This window comes from Harpegnathos saltator, unplaced genomic scaffold (assembly GCF_003227715.2).
Source record: "Harpegnathos saltator strain DR-91 unplaced genomic scaffold, Hsal_v8.6 scaffold167, whole genome shotgun sequence".
Taxonomy (NCBI): domain Eukaryota; kingdom Metazoa; phylum Arthropoda; class Insecta; order Hymenoptera; family Formicidae; genus Harpegnathos; species Harpegnathos saltator.
In genome coordinates, this window is record NW_020229947.1 from 517,227 (window position 1) to 538,157 (window position 20,931).

A 20,931-nucleotide genomic window follows, 5' to 3' on the forward strand; every position below is an offset into this window, starting at 1 on the left:
CCGGTGGCAGAAAACAGGTCCCTGTTGACCTTCTCTTTTTTTTTTACCTTTCCTTCTTAACATGCCAGTGATCGAAGCGTCGATATTGGGGACGCAAGCGTTCAAGAAAGCTTTTCGCAAGCTGAGTTTTGGACAACAAAATGATTTTCTTCGACCGATTGCAGGTAAATGTTATTTCGTCAGGATTTTAAGCTGAGGCGCAGCATTGAAGATGTGTTATACCGAAAATTGAGACGGGCCGCTATGAATAACGAAGTCCTTCGACACTTTTGCCGAAGGGAAATGACGCGCGGATTATACAGGACACCCTTCATAAGTCTACGCCTACGGAGAAAATAACATGCAATGATTAGTGGGTTCATCTTCCACGTGCGGCGAATTTAGCCCAACACGAATGCTCGTTGCCGAGTCGAGAAGAAATGAACGAACGACGGACGCGAACGCGAACGTCTAAACATTCGCGTTCTCCGCTCGTTTATTGTGCGCTCGCTCAGTATATACCCGCTTTAAGAGTCGGCGAAGCGTACGCCCCGAATCGATCAGACGATCGATGGACTCATGAATTAAAATTACCCGCGAGACACGAGTGTATCCGACGGAAAAAGCGCGCGGGCGCGCCCCGATACGGAGAGCGGAGTAATTTGCACCTCGTCTCTTCGTTCGAGCGCCGTTTCCACAAGAAAGACCGGACGCTGGAAATTCCACTTGCAATTCGAGAGACCTCGCAGTTGCGAGGAAATTCCGAGAACGACGTCGACTGTATAATTCGAGTCGCCGATATCATTGTCGCGGATCTCATCACCCCACCGGTTTCTGTCACTCACTTTTACCCGTTTTCTCCGCGGAATCGCGGGAGACGGTCGAAATATCTTCGATCCTTCAAAATCCCGAAATCACTGAATATTACTTGCGATTAAAGTAACTGCTTACGTTTATGGCAGCTCGTGATGTAGACGTATAATTGAACGAAGCAGTCTCTTGTCTTCTTGTTCCAACAGCGTTTTTCTCTTGATATTATATGACGACAAAATTTTCACGTGTATAAATTTTATGTTACGATGATGTATAATTATGTATATACAATATCTTACAATCAGACATATTAAATACACATAATCGTAAAGTTGGAGCAACGATTCATCGTCTTAAGGCTATTTTGTAGCAGAGAAAATTATTACGATTGCTATCTTGCCTCCAGAAAAATCCGAAACATATTTTCGAAGGCAATAATTTGATATAATAATTATTTAATTTCATAAGCGTGCCCCTCTCGCACAAACATATCCTGGTCTCTCCTAATTCCTCCTGTGAACACCAGGATAAAATCATTTCAATTCAGACAGGCCTGCAGGAGTCGATCCTGGTAATCTTTGTCAAAATTATTCCCATGAATCCACCGCCCCTCTCTCCCCTCTCCTTTCTCTCTCCAGATTAACATGATACGGCGCTGCGATAACATTTATTATTATTTGCTCGAAACCCTCGAAATTGACGCTCGCGGAAATCTTACAATTAGTCCAGATCCGATGGTCGTTTGGGTTTACGGTTCAAGCACTCCGCTAATCTGATTACGGTTAAAGGGCACGGAATAGAGAGAGAGAGAGAGAGAGAGAGAGAGAGAGAGAGAGAGAGAGAGAGAGAGAGAGAGGGGGAGAGAGAGTGGTTTAGGATAGAGGCGCGGAAGGGAGGATGGGAATGAGGGACGGAGAAGTTCTTCGTGATAGCTGCTCGTTTCGCGACTGTGTAAGATAATCACGCTGATTGCAGTACTTCAGAAGACATCCGGACACTTGGCCTGCACCTCCTCGCAATTCTCACCCAAGTGATAAGTTCGCTCGTACTCGGTCATCGGATCGATGTCGTACCGTCCCCCGGGAAGGCTGCAATGATCGGATAAACGGAGTTATCAATTAAGAGGAGGAGGAGAAAGAAGGAGGAGCAGGAGGAGGAAGAGGACGAGAGGTCGAGCAGGTGAGGTAAAAAACGATTTTGTAACTCACGTGAATATAACGTGAAGGATCTCCTCGAGGAAGCTCCCCTTGCCGACATCGCCGTCGCGCGTCCGCTTGGCTGCCCGGCAAATCGCCTTGAGGACGCACGCCTTGCCGTCCTTCTCCTGCCTTCACGGCAAGACACAAGGTGAGATACATTGCGACGGAAGGTTGGGTGGAAAGTGAGCGCAGAGGAAAGGGCGCGAGAGTTTAGGGCGCTGAGGGTCGTTTATCATTATCATCCTCGTTATCGTTGTCGAGCTCGCCAAGTGAGAGAAGAAGGGTGAGTGAGTAAGAGAGAGAGAGAGAGAGAGAGAGAGAGAGAGAGAGAGAGAGGGGGGGGGGAGAGTCGACGGTCTATTCATTAAGTTCGCGATAATACCAGGGGTGAGCGCGCGCGTTGATATCGCCCGGCAGCACTATAAACCCAGGGGCTGGTTTACAATGACCTCTCCTCGCCTCCTTCGCGCCCCCCTCCGCCCCTTGAATTCTGCTAAACAACCGAGCGTCGCGTCGTTGCCCCTCCCAGTCCCTTCCCTCCCATAAATAACAACAAATACCGCTAATTAGGCGAACGCGCGCGAGAGACAAAGAGAGAGAGAGAGAGAGAGAGAGAGAGAGAGAGAGTGAGGGCAGGGGGAAGGGGGGAGATAGAAGCGCGATGCCGCCGAGCAATTAGAATTAGAATAACCGCAGCCAGGGATTACGGCTCACGCGATTCCGCCGCTCTTGGATGGAACTTTATTGGCGCGTCGTATACGCGCGGTTGGCTTAGTGTTACTCTCGTCGCGCCGAGGGCGATTCCGCGGGCATGGCGGAGGCCTCGGGGGATGGAAAGCAGCGACGGGGTACGTGTCTAATCGGCAGTCCGCGGGAGTTGTTAGTGATCGCGTTGGGGAGGAAGGCGATTGATTTACCCGCAGCGGGGCGAATTTGGTCCTCGTAAGCACGCCAGCGCGATGGCTCGTGCGATCGAGCGGAAGTAGGCAGCAGTCGCGGAAGCTGTGTCCCTCTCTCTCTCTCTCTCTCCCTTGCTCCTCTCTCACTCCCAAAACGCGCAACATGATCCTCTCGCAAATCGCTCTCTTTCTCTCTCTCTCTCTCTCTCTCTCTCCCTCTCACGCCGGTGCATTTTTTCATGCGACACTTCCCCCACGACAGGCCTCGAGGATCTTCTCGAGATCCGCAGGAGCTGCGCGCTCGATCTCACCCTCATCCTCATCCTCGAGCGCGACTAACGCGGCGGAATAAAGTATTGCCATATCGATTTTTCGTGCGTCCACCAAACCAAATAACGTCGAACAACAACCACGTCCAGTCATACTGCTCACGAAACGAAGAGGAAAAACTAAGAAGAGAAGGGGGCGGGAGTGACGAACCGAGCTGCCGCGGTCGCTCGTCATTTCCCGCGAACGGAAGAATCGAAAATCACCGACCGCGCCGGAGAAACGAGCTGGAAACTGCTTGGTCGCGCCCGATGCTAACGAGATCGAACCGCGACGCGAGAGCGACATTAAAAGGACGCGTCGGCGCTGTCGAACGCGGGGATCGTATTCGCAGCGCGGATGCTGCCGCCCGATAAATGCCGGATGTCCTCTCCGGGACGGGGAAGGGGGAGTAAATTGTTTCCACCAAGCAACCGACAAATCGTGCGCGCCAGCGATTACCCCCCCCCTCCTCCTCCCCCCGAAATGCCTCGGCCCCGATCCGTCGTCCGCGCGGCGGACATAACGCTGTCATCGTGCTCGGCGCAACCCCGTGTGGAGGAAAAGAGAGAAAGAAAGAAAACGGCCCGATTAATCTAAGCTCTAACTAAAGTGTGCGAGTCGGTCTGACAAATGAAATGCTGGTCAGACTTGAATTTCGAAGGCTGAAAGGCGCTGTTTAAGGGCACACCACACTCGAGAACTTTTTACGAGCAAAATAGTGCCGCCTTTTCGCAAAGTCGATGTCGCATCGGGTCGGAATTATGCAAATGTTTTCGCACAGTGAAGGTGAAGAAAGCTTGTTGAGAAACGGTAAATTTGCTGAGGATCACATGATAAACTTTTCAAGTGGCATAATTCACTCATAATATAAATAGTAGTTCACCGATGTGTGGTACAACGTTCATAGTAGATTTATAGCATTTTTCAGCATCGACTGCATATATTCTAAAATACAATTAGCATGTTCGGAACGGGAGGACGATAAATTAAAGCAGAATGTTCGGAATCGACATGTCCCTCCCGACTACAAATTGCGTATTAATGTTAATATTAATATTAATTAGTATCACCGATATTAATATTAACGTTAATATGCAATTTACGTATTACTTTTATTTAAAACCACAGATTTCGCTTAAATCTACAAAATTCTCAACTATAAAGCTTTTTTACCGTGAAATTCCCTCCGTGTCGGGTATCACGCTGGCAGTTAACGTGCGACCCTATTACTTTATCGAGAGCGAATAAAGGCGGCTCTTGACACGCCTCGAAGGTGTATCGTGGCGGACCGCAAATCGCGCCGGTGCGATTACGGAAAACGGGCAACGAACGCGCGATTCCTCGTGAGAATTTCGTGTCTCACTCGCATTCCTCCGCGAGACCCATGCACCGACGCGAATTTCGAGACCGTATATTCACCGAGTAGCCGGGCCGGGGAACAGCTTCGCTCGAAATATCACGTCGCGTTACGATCATCGCGAATCCTCTTAATCCGCGCGCGTAATGCGTCCGCCGCAAGCGAGCTATATCCGCGGCTCGGAGCACTCGAAAAGAACGAACGAGCGAAGGAGCGAGCGAACGAGCGAGCGAGCTAGCGAGAATGGCACCGTGTCGCTCGTCATACTTCAATTATTGTCGTTTCCTCAGACCATTTTCCGGACCGGAGCTACGAGAGCGCGCCGCTTAATCCGCCCGTTCGACGACCGGGCCGTTTGAGAGCGTTTCCCTGCCGCCCCATCGGCCGTGAAATTCATTCGTCGCGCGTGTTTTGCCGGAGTTACTTGGGTTTACCGGGTAATTGTATTACGGTCACGCCCACGAGGTTTTACGAGAGGCATTTCTCAACGACCTCTTCGAACAGGAAATGTCAATTACGTCCGCGTCGCCGTGAGAATTCCGACTTCAGACTGCTAGCTTCGCGATTTCTTCCGCACCGATTGATTCTCATGTCTTGTCCACCAAAACGTCTGAGAGGCAAAGTGAAGTCGGCATCGGTCGGCTCTCTTTAGCCGTGACGCTAGTTACGGCTTATCTTGATGTGAGATCCCGAAAGCCGCGCTGTAAGTAGACACAGTCGTATTGTGGGCGGACAGAACGTGGGCCGTACGTAACGCGTCTGCATCTACTTGCAGCGGCGATCATTATATTCTCATTATTCCAATAATTTTCGAAAATTAATTAATATAATAATTTTATCACACATGGTTGGATGACGGAAAATTCTCTTAAATTTGTCCTGACAATAATTTTTCAATTTGTCAAAATAACAATAAACTGAGATATATTAAGGGAAAAAAAAAATATATATATATATATATATAATTTTTGTTTAGGACATTTTTTCGTATACTTTATAGTTCCAAAAATATTTATAATCATAACAGACAGGTAATGTAATAAATAGTCGTAATTAAATATACAGTATTAAAAAGATGAGAGATTCTCTCAAACTTTGGACATACAAGAAAGTACTTATAAAAATATGTATCCTTTATTTTTAGCTTCATCGCAATAAAATTATTTTCTGAGACCGTATTTTTAGAACACGAGTCGCGAACGTCGCGCTGTAAGTAGATGCAGACGGATTAGATGTCACGCACGGCTGATCCTACGTATCCGTAACTACTCATATACATGTAGTACGGACTTCATCTCTTGCTGCAAAAAAATACGGCCTCAAAAAATAATTCTTTTACTGTTCTGGTTGAATTGAACACAGAGCCTTCTTTAATGTTCACCCTCTCAATAACTTTACAATTCGTTAAAATAATGAAGTGAGAGTATATAAAAAAGTAAAATAAAGCTTTCGAGAAATCTAGATGCGTAATTATAAAGTGTATCGAATATCATAAAGCTTTTGCCAAAAGCATTTCTTTTCTCAAATATTTTCCGACTTCAAAGATATTCGATTGCAATCCGATTTGTGGCGTTAATTTCGAGAAGTTCTTGCAACCCTTATACAAATATTTACACGAGAAATATGTACCTCTTGTCTTCAAATTTTTCACAATAAAATTATTGCCTGAGATCACGTTTTTGGGAAATGAGTTTCAAACGCTACGGGTATGATTTATTATATTGTTAAGTGGTATGTATTTTGCTTCGTCGCAACCGAATGTCTTAGTAACCACGAGAAGTACGGAAAAATGTCTTCGACAAAAGTTTCATCGAGATATCCGACGTGCTCTTTGTAATTATGCATCTAGATAAAAAAAACTCAGACGCTAGGCTGACGTCATTCTCAATTTTGAAGACACCCCCGACCGAATCGATATTCATGTTCACGAGAAAACCGGCGTTCCGGCCTTCTTCCCGCTCTCCGCCTGTCCCTCCTCTACTTACGTTTTCAGCATTAGCTCTATTTTACGGTACAGCTCTCTTCTGCTCCGACGATGATAAACCTCGGTCGACTTCCTGAGCGGCAAGATACTTCTATGGGGCAGTTCCCACGCCAGTCCGGCGGTAACGCTTATGACGTACATTCCAGCCGGCTTCGTGTATGTGCCGACGGTCATGCAGTAGACGAGCTACGTAACCGCAGATGGGCAGATAAAAAAGTCACGGCGTATTAATCTCCGTTGTGTCAAGTGGAAGATTATATCTATATCTCCAAGTGGAGAAAGCACCCCTTGCGAGGGTCAGATATAATTCTCGACGCTACCGCCGACTCCGCTCTTTCGTCGATTTCGTATCTCGTCTCCCCATCACGGCGCGAGGGAAGCCCTTAATTTCTATGAAATTAAGATATTCAACAGATACACGCTGCGAATGAACGAATCTCGGAAGGGAAGGACTGGAGGTGTCACCTCGAGCCGTTCGTTACAGTCGTTCGCGCGCAGAAGGAACTTCGTCCCATTTCGCGCGTAAAAGTTTCCTCGTCGAGCCGCGTCACAAATTTATATCGCTCTGTATATACGCGAGCGCGATACGCGACTTTTGCCGGCGCTTTTGCGGCAATTTGTAAACAGATACAGCGCGAGTGCAGATTATTATTCAGCTTTGAACAATGGTTTTATCAACGATAAGCCGCGAGCCACACCGGAAGAAACGAGTGGTAGCGAGCACGTCCGCATCCTTCGGTGTGTTCAGGCTGCGCTTATTAAAAAACGCCCGAGTCGGAATATCGACTCCATATCGGCGACATCGAATTTGAAGGGCCAATGAAGAATTTCGAGAGACACAATCCTACGCGAGTTGCTGTTCCAGCGTTGCACTCGCCGGCTGCTCAAATTGCAAGATTCGTATTTACGAATCGTTTCTCTCGACTGCTCGAGATATATTCTCTCGTTGTGTAAGGTACAAGCAGATTAGCGAACAATCAGAGGCTCATCAACGATTATTTCTCGAATGATACGGCGTGGTATAGATATAACGGATTTACGTGTCGACTCGGATCTCTCCGCTTGTTCTCCGCGAGAACGTCAAATGTCCGTCATAAACAGAACTATTCAATAAACGACTCGACACCGGACTGGAAACACGTGATGTATCGCTATGTTCTGCGTTCTGCTTTTCAACATCCTGCTCTTGGCCGCACCGTGGTTTCGGACATTCGAACACCGACTGGACAATCGCGTGAATACGATCCAATCGCAGGGACGTGTGCGAAATCTCATAATACTGTGACGAGAATACCAAAATATTCCAATAGTCCGTGAAATATCGATGGTGTTTGTAAATAACGCATCGATCGCGTGTTCTGCATCGCGGTGTGCGCGTTGTTCATCGGCTCGAGACGTCGCGGCTTGGGAAAATACGCATGAGAGTATCTCCAAATCCGTAAATTCCCGCAAATTGTCCCCTCCTGCCGCCCCCTACTAATCACTAACCATCGTCGCTTGCCAATCGATAACGAACATGTTCGACGGCTAAAACATCACGACAATCAATGATTTCAAAACGTTCCCGACTTTCGCGAGTCATCAATTGTTAAATCATTAATTATAAATTAATTGGAACGAGACTGCTAGTTTACACGTATTTTCGTGCGAAATTATCGAGTGCTCGACCAGGGTGATCGAAAGCTAATCCCAGGATGGAATATTCAGGATGCAGGATGAAGGTTGCAATTTCTTCCTCAGCCCTTTTTTCTCTCACCTCTAAAGATTGAAATTTCATTGAAATCTTCAAGGTAAATCAAACAAAATAATGATAATTAAACTACGAGGAAGAAAAACTTGTTGTTTTATTTAAACACTTATTCGTTAGTCTTTAATAAATAATTTAATATCTTCTAATTGCACATATTCTTTTTAATCCTTTGAGTCCAGCGTATCTCTGAAGAGGATACGCCATTTAATATCTCTAAAAATAAATGCATCTCGATTAGTCTCTATACGTCATGTAACAGAGCGCATTCGAAGCTATCTATTCATAGTTATAGTTAATTATCTTGAAAGAAGAACAAACTAATTTTAAAAAATTTTTCCAATTCTTCATCAGAATGTTTTCTCAATTTTTCTTGTTGAAAATACTTTTTTCTAATCAAACTTCTGAGAGAATGAAAGAGAAAAAAAAACTATTTAGATCCATCCGATATCCTTCTATCATATAAAATAACACTAAATTTTCAAAATAAAATTTCCGGACAAGGTAACTTTCTTAGCAACAAAACAGGACACAATAAACTATACAGTGTTGTATCTCGAAATTCTTCGTTCGTCCCTCGAACTACATAGAATTTGCAAGATGAAAGCGGAAGCAAAATATCGACTTTACTGCCGTCTTAACGAATTATTGTCTTATTGTAACACACAAAAAGAACTCGAAAATCTTGTCGAGATTCTTAGAGAATAAATTCACACAGAATGGTCTCTCACTTGAACGTTGCTGCCTTGAGGGAACACCAAATATTTGGTGTCGACTTCTCTCTCGGATCTCACGATCGAGCCGTTCGGGAATGTCTCGGTCGAACCAACGACGCAAACCGCGATAACAGACAGCGGAGCGAAATAGCGGAAATATTTAATCGGCATCGCGCTGGCACGCACGAAAATTCCCTGCACCCTTGAACTAAGTTAACCTCGGAAATGCCACCTGAGCGCACAAGCGGCGTCGGCTCGACGTCGAGAACCGGTCTTCTTTGAGGACGAACGCTAAGTGCATTCGCATATGCCTAAGAGCAACGGTATTACTCCTACTATAACATGATTATCCTGTTGTTATCTTAACGTCGCGCAAACAAGAGACAATTCTTCACTCTTGGAAAAACGCGCGAGTTCTGGTGCACCCATCGATCGAGCGTCTCGAGGCGGAAATGTTGCGGGGATGGATGAGACGCTTCGAGCATGAAAATGAAGCGGCTCGAAACGCAAAACCCTCGTGGACTAAAAATGCGAAATATTAAACGCCGAGCTACGACAAAAAACGTTTCTGTTCCTTTATTCTCCAGCGTATAATTTTTCGGTGGATTTGCGGGCAAATGACAAAATATATATTTACAATCTACGACTATAAGTAGACATGTACGTGCAAACATGAGCGACCAGAACGGAACGAATGTGCAGTTCGTGTGTGTGTATGTGCGTATATGTGTACGTGTGTGTGTGTTTGTGACATAAAATGTTTGCCAAACGCTTCGGCGAATGAATATCGATTAGATGTTCGTTACAACGTTGGAATGTATTTGCGGCATATTTTATTCCCATTGAAAAAACCCGGGAAGAGAGAGAGAGAGAGAGAGAGAGAGAGAGAGAGAGAGAGAGAGAGAGAGAGAGAGAGAGAGAGAGAGAGAGAGAGAGAGAGAGATGAACTAACCGTGGGATGTTCGTTCTGTCGCGGAGCACTCTGCAAAAATGAACCATAAATCGACGAGGGCCGACCGACCGTTTTATTAATGCAAAACGTCGTGGAAATTATTCGAAACCGTGCCAAAATGAATTACGCGTTGCGGAAGTAATGTAATGATCGATATAGAATATTCATAGCGCGAGAAGCCTCGGCGGTGGAACTTTCTAAATTTAACCCTCTCTCCTCTCCTCTCCTCCCCCTGCCCCCTCGCCGGAATCATCGCCGGTGTTAAATAATCGTTTATCGTGCGAGAGCCCGGCGAATGCAATCTAGCTGGCAACGCTACCTTGTTACGAAAAATTCGATGCGCAAACCAATAAGCGTTTCCGTGTGCCCGCTCGCTCCCTTCCTCGATCGGTCGATCGACCGATCGATCGCTGCTCGCGCGACCCGGAATGGCAGCGTTCGGGAAACACAACAGCGGTCGTACAGTCGACTGATTAAAGGCTGCAACACTTTTCTTCGATGAGTTTCGTAACGTATCCCGTGCTCAATAGGAGAACAGATCTCTCGAGAATTAACGAACAAACGAATTCTCTCTCTCTCTCTCTCTCTCTCTCTCTTATCGGGGACCTGTTACGAAACTCATCGAGTTGCAATCTTTAATGAAGCGACTGTGCAATCGTTCAGTAAAAATTATCTATAATTGGTGTACATCGCAAGCTTATGTATATACACTCCTCAGTCCCGCTGGGAGTGAGAAGATCCCTCGCCATCGATAAGTGAATAGTTGCTGAAACTTTCCGGCCAGCCTCATCACATTTCTGGCTGTGTGTTCCTCATGGCTGAGTCGATTAAACCGTAAAGCGGGGGAATGTATTCGAAGCAGAAGTGGCGGTTTGATATTTCGTACGCTTCGGTATGCTTCGATAAAAAGGATTACTCGCTTACGTGTAACTGTTATGTGTAAATAACTATTTATATATATATTTTAAATTCATTCTTATCCTCCTTATCCTCCATATCATTCTTACTCTCTTAATCTGCTGATTAGGCTGATAGGTAAGTGGATAAAGTTCTTTACTGACGCATACGAAACATCGGAGCTGTCAAAATGTCACCGTTGCTTTGAACGTGTCGCTGCTTTCTGCATTAATCAATAAAAAGAAATGCGCGATTCAGAATCCAATGCGACTGACTGAAAGCTCTTAGTAGTTGCCGACGGTAAGACATTCGCGAGTCTTGACTGAGCATATAGCGACCGGCATAATAACTTTAACATTTTATGCAACCAAGCTATCAAAGTAGAGGGAACGATCCTGTCAAAGAGGTACGTTTGCCACAGCGGCGGTTAACTGCGAATGTTAACCGCGAAGATGTCTGAAAGGGACGCCACCGAGGCATTCGATCTTCTACGGCTGTTCTTTATATATCTTCTGCGTAGCTGTTCTTTTTTATATATCTGGTCTTCAAGCCTCGCCTCTTACAAGCCGATATTCATAGTCGAAAATCTTAAACTTAAACTTAGAAAATTCGCCCAAGTTTATCTTAAAATCAACCTTAAAATCTTAAAATGTTGTACGGATCGTTTCGTTGCCTACGAAGCACCTGAAGACAAGCTTAAGACGATCTCATATTTAAGAGCCGACTATGGTCGGTATTTATATATAGTCGGACCTTATGTTTAAACTGCCTTAAGTACTGCCTTTAAATACTCCATAGTCAATGAAATAATTCTGAAGCATCTCCGGCCATCTGACGGAGCTGAAGAACTTAAGACGAGAACTTAACTCTTTCGTCCCGACACACAGGCGACCATAAATATCTTAAATTACCAACCGGATTTTTTCTTACCGTCACCATCTTCCCCCGGCCACCCTCCCCCAAATAATTCCACTCCTTTCACTAAAGATCTTCACTTTGACTTCGAGACGCCCGATCCTTGTCTAACACCTTCACATTGGGGGAAAAATTTGTATTCAGGGACAAAAGAGTCAAGTACAAGATCCGTTTTACGCTCTTCAAATCCGCTAATGACGTCCATCTGCCGAAAATCGGCCGCGGTAGCCTCGCGCGAGCGCGACGAAGATCAGCCGAGGCGGACGGAGAAAGAGCAAGAGTTCCCGAGCTTCTCGGCTCGTCGCTCGCCGCCAGGTATCCGGTGATAAAATCGATAATGCCGGACACGTCGGGCTGATTCTGATGATAAAAATTATACGCGGCGCGAACGGCGACGCCAAACGCCAACGTCGAACGCCAGGCGGAAAAATCGCCGCGGCGCGGGCCGGCTGCCAGGAAAACTTCGCTAAGATCCTTCGCGGCGGCGGGGCGAGTTTCCCGTCCGATTTACAACGTGGTCGCGGCGTCACGTTCGCACGTATGCATGCCCGCAGTCCGCAGTTTGCGGCACCCTCTCCGCTCGACGCTCAACGCGAAAAGTCGGTCGCTTCCGCCGCAGTTTCAAAAGTCCACGTCGTAAATAGAATAGCGGCACGTAGGATACAGCCGTTCGCAGTCGCCGCTCGTCTCGTAAGCATGGTCGTACGCGCGGTCTTCCGATCGCTCGAATCTGCTGCCGTCCTTTGGTAGTCTGCGAGCAATTAGCAGTGTTTCCTTTGATTTCACTCGACCATTGTGAATAATTCGATCTCGACGGAGATAAAGGGAGAGAGGAAGAGAACGTTATTTGCTATGCGCTCTGGGACAATATGCCCCGAAGCGAGACAAATGAAATAGTACACGGAGAGAGAGAGAGAGAGAGGGGGAGAGAGGGAGAGAGAGAGAGAGAGAGAGAGAGAGAGAGAGAGAGAGAGAGAGAGAGAGAGAGAGAGAGAGAGAGAGAGAGAGATTACCGTCCGATTTTCATGAAATTCGGTGAAACAATGTCAAATACGTCAAAACGAACGTATCTGAAAGGTTGTCGGCGTAATTGGGAATTAACGGAGATAATATTAGAATAGCGAGTGCAGTTACTTCCAAAGGCTTACTCACTGCGGACGTGGAGAATGGTCTCGTCCTTGAGATATGTCCTCAAGATCGCTCGCAAGGTACAGAGACACGCTGCATTTCCAACGTTTATTTTGAGCTCAGTGAGAGTTGTTTCTGAATCGCGAAATATATTACTCGGGCTTGTTAAAAGTTTTTATACAGATTTCCCTGCGAGGCGGATGTGTGTCTGTCACTGTTGCCAGGCTCCCGTCTTTAAGGATGTCCTTGTTAATCTTCGTGAAATATCCATCTTTGATGGATGTACGGTGGACTCATCAATTTGGAAAGGTGAAAAGTTCGAGCAACAACTGTGAGAGATAGACGTCATGCGTAACGGACACAGGCCATTTGTACGATTGTCATGAAGGATGAGGAACCACAAACTCGAGGAGAGATCACCCCGCATCCGTGGGGTGGGTAAACTTTCGGAAATAACTGTATTCCTTTGGGGGTATTTAGGACCATCTCACCGAGTTTCAGGTTAATCCTAGGGTGGATTACACTCCGTAACTACATCCGGGGAGAATATTATTATAACTTTCTTTTTTCTATAAGTTATCTCCAATCTTATTATTCGTAATGGAGGAGTAAACTGTCACATTACAAATTGTGGACTTGATTGAATTGTGCCAGAGTAGAGTATATCTCGCTAAAGAACATCTTACACAAATACTTTTTTTAATAATAGACTCTAGTTCTTCCAAATCCGGTTGCAAACTTCCATAATTTTGTAGCAATTCTATTAAATTCTATAGTAATTTTCATTATAATATTCTTTTCCCGTACAGTGCGAAATAAAAAAACATAGAATATAAATATTTTCCTAAAAATAAATAAACATAAAATTAATGTGACGGAATTATGAAAAAAGACAGGTGAAAAAGGTAGATAGGCATACTTGCATGTCGCATTAATTTTACGCTTATTTATTGTTCATTAGGGCGAGAGGAAAATGTCAGAACTATTTTGTAGATTCACTCGACCAACTGCACAAGAATCATTTTATAAATATATCCTTTTTATGTTACAAATATTTTGCAAGAATTTCGAGCGTGGATGCTCTCATTTCTGACGTCATCAATCATGAGCTCCGCAACGGGTATCTTAAACTGGGGGAATCGTTGAGGGCGCTTGTACAGTTTATCTTCCAAATTTTTCAGAGAGAAGGAGCGAGAGAGAGAGAGAGAGAGAGAGAAAGAACAGAGGGAGAAAACTATCGCGAAAACGTCATTTTTTATTTCTACAGCGCGGAAGAGCCAAAACGATATCGTTTATAAAAGGATCTTGCACCACACACACACACACACACACACACACACACACATACACGCGTACACACACGTATACACTCACGTGAAAATTGCGTGGAGGAGTTCCTGGACAAAGGTGCCTGTGCCTACTTGGGAGGGCTCCCGTTGGCCCGCCTCGCAGAGTGCCCTCATCACGCAGGATCTGCCGTCGAGGCCGGTGCTGCCGATAAAGTTTAATTTAAAAGCGTCCCCCCTGCTCCCGCCCCCTGCCCTTCTCGCCCGGCAAATAAAGTTTGACGACAGCTCGGCTTACGGCCGGGCGTCTCTCGCGGAAACAATTACGCCCGAGAAACGACGATCTCGTCTGCAATCGCAGTTAAAAGTAAATCACGTCCTCACCAAGGACGCCGCGAGAACGAGGATGTTACAATGCCGAAGCGCGCGCGTTTATGTAACAAAAGGAAGCTCCTCGCGCGCTCTCCTCTCCTTCCGCCCGCTCTCTCGAGCTGTTTACGCGATACTCGTCCTCCGTGTTGCGGGGCGGCGAGGGGAGGCAGGAGGGCGGGGAGGGGGGGCGGTCGACCTGAGCCGTCGAGAGATTGACGGCAAAGCCGGCCGAAGAATGCGGGCACGACACTTACGATTGCAGGAAAGCCTCCATTTTCGGATATACGACGGCCCGGCTTCTACGGTGAAGCAAATTCGATATCTTTGAGTTGACCTGATTCGGCAGTTCCCAGGCTAAGGCAGCTGTCAGTCCCAGGACCAAATCACCGTCTCGGCCGTACGCCCCAATAGTCAGACAATACACTAACTGGAAAATACACGGAACATCCGCGCGCGAGATTCAATTTTCCACGTAAATTTCGCAGAATACCGGCGGCAGGCACTTTGCTCTTCTACTTTAGCCGTGTACCGAAATTTCCGGGGCAACAAAATCCCGCCTGCCATGCCAGGCCCTGCGAGAGGCTGCTGGCGCGGGTGTCCGCGAAACGCTTCGTTTGCCCGCTTCGGTAATTCGGTAACGCGATTTCGCGGAGAATAATCTTTCGCCGGCGATCGCGCGCGACGTTCATTCGCTGCCTAATCGCGGAGACGGATCGAGATGTCGGGAGAGAGAAGGAAAGAGAAAGAGAAAAAGAGAGAGAGAGAGAGAGAGTTTTAACACGTTGACTACCATAGTGACGTTAAGGAGTTCCCATTTGCAAATTAGCGTGCCAATTTTATTAATTAGTGATTAATTAGAGTTATTCAGCAAAGCTCGCGGACGAAAACACAGTCTCTCTAAAGTATAACCAATGTGTTCTTTCAGTTATAAACGCAGCACTGCAATCGGAGGGGCGTCGCTGAAAGAACCAATTAATATTGGTGCGAAGGATTTGCCGTGCTTTTCAAAAGAGTAAACGAGATTATCCAATTTCGAGGGATCTATCAGCGCTCTGCGAATATGATGAAGGACGTTTGTTTTAAATAGGCTTTTTCATTTCCTCCCCGATACTCAATCTTTTTTTTATTTTGCATCAAGCTAATAATGGTGACTGTTTCCGTTATTGATGCAGTTTGTAAACAATGGCATCACCACGCGCGGAGCGCATGAAAGCCGTTCATTACATCGACGCAAGCACACAATTGGATTCCGTGACTATACTTGAATACAAAACGGTTTAGACACAATGAAGTATGTACGTGCTCATCAAACGATCACGACTAAAAGCTATCATCGAGATAGGTTTGCGCCATAATCGATTGTGATAGGAGCCGAGATGGCGGCACACGAGACGTCCGATGTCACGACTGCAACTGGGAAGAGAGAGAGAGAGAGAGAGAGAGAGAGAGAGAGAGAGAGAGAGAGAGAGAGAGAGAGAGAGAGAGAGAGAGAGAGTGAGAGAGAGTGAGAGAGCGTTATAAAAAAGCTATTCAATATGCGATACAAATAACCGAGATTTACAGCGCACATTGTAGAAATTGCGCGAACGTTAAAATAACTTGCCACACAATCCAGATTCAGTTTGTGCTTCGCGCAGATATGTAACAATGATTCAACCGCGTTGAATAATTGTTTGATTAATTTTTATCAAGATCGCCCTAGATTTTAATGGACAACAAAGACAAAGGGGGGGGGGGATGTCCCCTGTGTTATAAATTTCTACGTCATGTACAGACGATTAATCATTTAGTCGATTTTCCAAGTCGATTGCGCGTGCTATTTATAGCGTGAGGGCCAAATTTGACTTCGAGAGGAAAGCGTCAGAGACATTTAGCGGACACCTGGGCTGAGGAAGTCAGTGATAAAGCGACGCTAAATTTGAAAGCGCGAATATTAAAATAAGAATAATGTATAACTCGACATGTATATATTTGAAATCGAGGCGCTGCAGGCGTGTTAAAAGTTATAAATAATACTTGTAGTTAATAATACAGTGAGTTGCACATCTCCGACCTTACTTCATCAATGTTAGTTATTGTGCGTAATTTTCGTAACGAACTATCTCGGTGCCAAACGTGATTGCGCAGGAATTGCAAAGTTTCCCCCCTCACCACCACCAATAAAGAAGCCGCTCCCTAACGGTGAATCCGGCAGTCAATGTTCGAAGCAGTATTTAAGTAAATTGTTTTACCTGAAAATTACTACCCTGCGGAAAAATCAAGTACCTCTTAGGTCGCGACAAGACTCTGGGCACGACTTGCTCGGCGGCTTCGGTCGTCTTCTCGTGGACGAGCGTCGAGCCGGTGCAGAGGATCAGCCAATTGAGACAGCCGACGAGAAGGGACAGCTGTCGAAGGAGCGACATACTTCAGACGAAATCCCGCATGCTCGTCCCGTCATCGAACGATTCGTGGCGGGTAGTCGTCGTGGTACTAACGCGGCCAGCGCGCGCGACCTTTCGCCGGGGTGATTTTCCGCTAACGGCACAAGCCGGCGTGTTCCTTCGCGATTTAACGGCTCGGCCGCATCGCGCGATGATGATTCGTACGCCAAACAGAACGCGGCCTGCTCGCTACGGCGCGCGTTATTTACTCGGGCGTCGTTTAAACACGCTTTTGCGAGAGATGCTCTATCGTTACCGTTATTACGCGGCTGCGCGCGTTTCCGCGGCGCATTTTTCTGTTTGCCGTTCGCGCTCCTTAACGAGCGGCACGGAGGAAGCGCTGACAATCCGAGAGCGCGAGCGCGGTGTTACCCACGGGTGAGAGGAAGACGCTCGTCGGGCGGGAAAAAGAAAGAGAAAAGAACAGAGAGAGAGAGAGAGAGAGAGAGAGAGAGAGAGAGAGAGAGAGAGAGTGTGTTTCACGAATCGGATTTGCCAAATCGACACGAGCACGATCGCAAATCGCGACTGCGTTTTATTGCGAATAAATCTCGCTCGTCGATCGATAGAGTCCTTGAAATATTTCACGCAGGATAGTTTCGCCGCCTTTCCTTCTCTCCTGCCGCCTCCCCTTCCCTCGCCACCGTGTGATAAAACACGAAGCGACCGCGTAAATCCCCGCGCGGATACAACTTCGCGGATTGTACTCGCAATTAAGAGAGCGGACGGAAAGTCAATAATTAGTCCGTGTTTTTCCAGCTCCCGGCGAGGGATTCCTTAAATACTTTGTTAATTAGCGGTCGGAATATTTAATCCGCTGATAGCGGAGCAATACATGCCGGGGGGGGCTCCTCGTGAGAGGAGGAGGAGAAGAGCAATCTTTGTTCCTCCTTCTTTTCCTGTAAGAAGAAAGAACCGAGCGGAAAGAAGAAGAAGAAGAAGAAGAAGAAGAAGAAGAAGAAGAAGAAGAAGAAGAAGAAGAAGGAAAGTAGGCGAGGAAAAAGCGTCGAAGCCATCGAGCGGATTATCCCGTGCATTATATCGGAACAAAAAACTACACGCGCGCGCATACAAGTCCGCGCACAATCGAAACGCGCTTATTTTATGGGAGCGTTTTATTAACGAAATGTACAAGCAGCGAGGAGATATTCTCGCGCGCGCGCGATAATTACGCGAGACATTAGAATAATAAGCGGGCTGAACGGAGCGCTGGAGGAATCGTCATTTAATTTCGCCTGGGATTTTCCAGTACATTTCATCCTCTCCGCCCTTTCAACCCTTTATTATCTCCGGCTAACTGCCGCTATCAGGCGGCCTCTCTCTTCGCGCACATTCACCGCGATCGAATCTTTTTGTGTCCCCGACGCACACATACATATAGACGCACACCGAGTCCGAGCTTGCCGCGCGCGCGCGCGTAATATTATCTGCTCGCGCGGATCAAGCCTGACAAAAGCCAGGCTAACATACTTTTTTTTTCCCCCGGCCGACTCTTATGTCCTCGTTGTTGGCGGCGGAGGAGACGCAGGCGGACGCGGCCAAGCCTGCGGCGCATAACGGCGGTACGAGCGTCCGTTAATTGCATATGGGAGTTGCGCGCGTGGCTGGTTTTCTGACAAGAAAACCACAGAGCATTCTAAATTAATGCTTTTCGTTAACGCGCGGCCCGCCGGGACCGCCGGATGCAATTATAACCGCTCTGTTCTGGAATGTGACAGTCCGGCTGCTGAGGGTAGAGGGTGACAGCCGGCCGTTGGGATAACGTATAGAGAAACGAGGGCGCGCGCTTTAAGTCGCGACTGCCGCCACGGCCGCCACCCAGGCGCGTATTTAGCGCGGGATGCACCGGGAGATGCACGCACGCACGCACGCACGCACGCACTGCGTGCGACGTGGCCGTCGCACAGCACAGCGGGTCAGGGATCTAGAAAAATGACAAGCGTTTAATTTCCCAACAATTTCGGAGTTTAAGCAGATACGCGTTTGTTTGCTGATATCAATGTGAAAAGCTGACGTGCTGTATAGGGTGTTTAAAAAGAAGGGCTTAAATAATACTGGCAAAAATCGCCCCGGTAAGCATGAACATCGAAAAATGAATATTGTCGGAGTTATGAACAATTGTTTATTTTAATTTAATTAAAGGAAGTGACTTACTCGCTTCTGGTGCTTCTGTATTCTCTGGTGTGATTTGTCTATGTCGTTTATCGGTGAGTAACATGCTTTGAAGAAATCCCTAAAGAAAGGCTTCTTCGCTCTTTTTATCTATCTATTTTCTATATCTATTTTCGCCCCAAGCAATTATTTGACACAAATCCTCGTGAACAATAAACAATTGCAGAGGGCTATCACAAAGTTTTTACAGAACGACATCTTGTTATTCTAATCAAGAAGTGGCAGAAATGTATGGCTATGCATCAAAAGTTAAGTCACTTGCTTTAATTAAAATAAATAATTGGTCATAACTTTGACAATATCAATTTCTCATCTCATGTTTGTTAGAACGTTTCCTCTCCATTTTGTGAGTATCCGCCTTTAAAGTCCTAAACTTTTTTTTGTCAACATCCTATATATGTAAAATATTTCTCTTCTCGGGGCATTCATAAAGTTGAAGTTTCTGGCTGTTGCCATTGGATGCTGCGTGTTTAACTGGTTTAACTGTAAAAAGGTTTAACGAATGTTTTCATCAAATGAGACAAAGTTACGAAATAAAAACAAGTAGTGGTCGCTGTTATATGAATAAACTCGACGATCCTTCCTCCTTCTAGCGGTGCGATATAACTTATAAATGTATCGTTTTATTACCGCGCGATAACGCATCGAAGTTTAGCTCGCTTGCGCAAAAATGTGCAAGCTATCTTTCACGATCGACGAACGCATTGAGTTTTGAAAATATGCTCGTCGTAACTCGGCGATTGCGTTTACGCAGTTTCGTAACTGATATATCATACTTTCCCATTCAGAAAGGATCATTTGCTTTTACCTGCTTTATCGGCTTTACCGGCAGCTAGGATGACATGATCCTTGCAATATCGATGAACACGCATTGTCGAAAAGAATCAAAATACCGAAGAGAATTTTATAGCACAAATTACCGTAGAGTGCTGTAATCGTGCAGGAACACGTCGATATTTTACACCACGAGAAATACTGTAGTAAGAGTTACAGCAATATTTTCTGTAATTCTGAACGGTACAGAAATTACGACCGAAATTAGTACGTATTTGTTAAAAAAATGTTATACGCCTTTAAGTTTTTATCACACCACATTATAGCAACTTGAATGTTTTGCTTTGTTTTCTGTTATTATAACTATTTCAATAATAATCGGGAAGTTATAAAAAAAAAAGGATATTCCAATGTAATTTTTACTACGATATTTTCTCTACGCACCTACATTTATTATTTATTATTCCTTCCGTGTTTCGTGTTATGATGTTTTATATTTTGAAACAAAATTCTGCTACTCGGACAATTTATTATATCTCTCAGGGAGAGACAAAAGCTATGCTAACAACCTACCTCCGCACTACCAGAAAATATAATAAAAATTGAAAAGAAATTCTACGATGAAACAATGCAATATATATTCTCACATTCTATTAATTATGACATTGTCAATTGTGAGCTACGTCCGATACAGTGTTATTATTATTGTTATTATTGTTGTCGCTATTGCTATTATTATCATTATTATTTGCGCGTAATATCATTGGAGCGATTGTAGATTGATTTCACGCGAGTCATTGAACCGAGTATCATTGAATTCAGTGTATTCATGGAGCTGCTAGTCTCACGACCGACAGACCTTGGAGATTCGTATTCGCGTGTAAAACTCCTCAACGTCGATTACGGGTGTATAACACAGCGGCAAGCTGCGGAATTTGTTGTTCCGTATTTCCGATCGTTGAGAAACTTTCGCCGGATACGACACGTCGCACCTTTGATATCCCAACTG

The 20,931-nt window shown here is 45.7% G+C and overlaps 2 protein-coding genes across 2 annotated transcripts; both read right to left on the bottom strand.

The window, feature by feature from the left end:
• Positions 1-1,669: 1,669 nt before the first annotated feature.
• Positions 1,670-9,174, bottom strand: LOC105191794 (uncharacterized). Its single transcript, XM_011155448.2, has 4 exons — positions 9,019-9,174; positions 6,542-6,726; positions 2,001-2,120; positions 1,670-1,880 (listed from the first exon to the last, which is right to left on the bottom strand). The coding sequence occupies exons 1-4, from the start codon at positions 9,172-9,174 to the stop codon at positions 1,772-1,774; spliced, it is 570 nt and encodes a 189-aa protein (XP_011153750.1). The 3' UTR covers positions 1,670-1,771.
• A 2,655-nt stretch (positions 9,175-11,829) lies between these two features.
• On the bottom strand, positions 11,830-17,258 carry LOC105191793 (uncharacterized). The gene is made up of 4 exons (XM_011155446.2): positions 16,785-17,258; positions 14,808-14,980; positions 14,270-14,386; positions 11,830-12,518 (listed from the first exon to the last, which is right to left on the bottom strand). The coding sequence occupies exons 1-4, from the start codon at positions 16,956-16,958 to the stop codon at positions 12,389-12,391; spliced, it is 594 nt and encodes a 197-aa protein (XP_011153748.1). The 5' UTR covers positions 16,959-17,258; the 3' UTR covers positions 11,830-12,388.
• Positions 17,259-20,931: the final 3,673 nt, after the last annotated feature.

Coding starts and splice junctions, on each gene's coding strand:
- LOC105191794 (XM_011155448.2), bottom strand. CDS start 9,174: ATGCCGATTAAATATTTCCGCTATTTCGCTCCGCTGTCTGTTATCGCG. Junction 6,727..9,018: donor CTCAAGGCAGCAACGTTCAA/GTGAGAGACCAT, acceptor GCGGTTACGTAG/CTCGTCTACTGCATGACCGT. Junction 1,881..2,000: donor ATCCTTCACGTTATATTCAC/GTGAGTTACAAA, acceptor CGATCATTGCAG/CCTTCCCGGGGGACGGTACG.
- LOC105191793 (XM_011155446.2), bottom strand. CDS start 16,958: ATGTCGCTCCTTCGACAGCTGTCCCTTCTCGTCGGCTGTCTCAATTGG. Junction 14,387..14,807: donor ATGGAGGCTTTCCTGCAATC/GTAAGTGTCGTG, acceptor CTTTATCGGCAG/CACCGGCCTCGACGGCAGAT. Junction 12,519..14,269: donor CTCCTCCACGCAATTTTCAC/GTGAGTGTATAC, acceptor AATTGCTCGCAG/ACTACCAAAGGACGGCAGCA.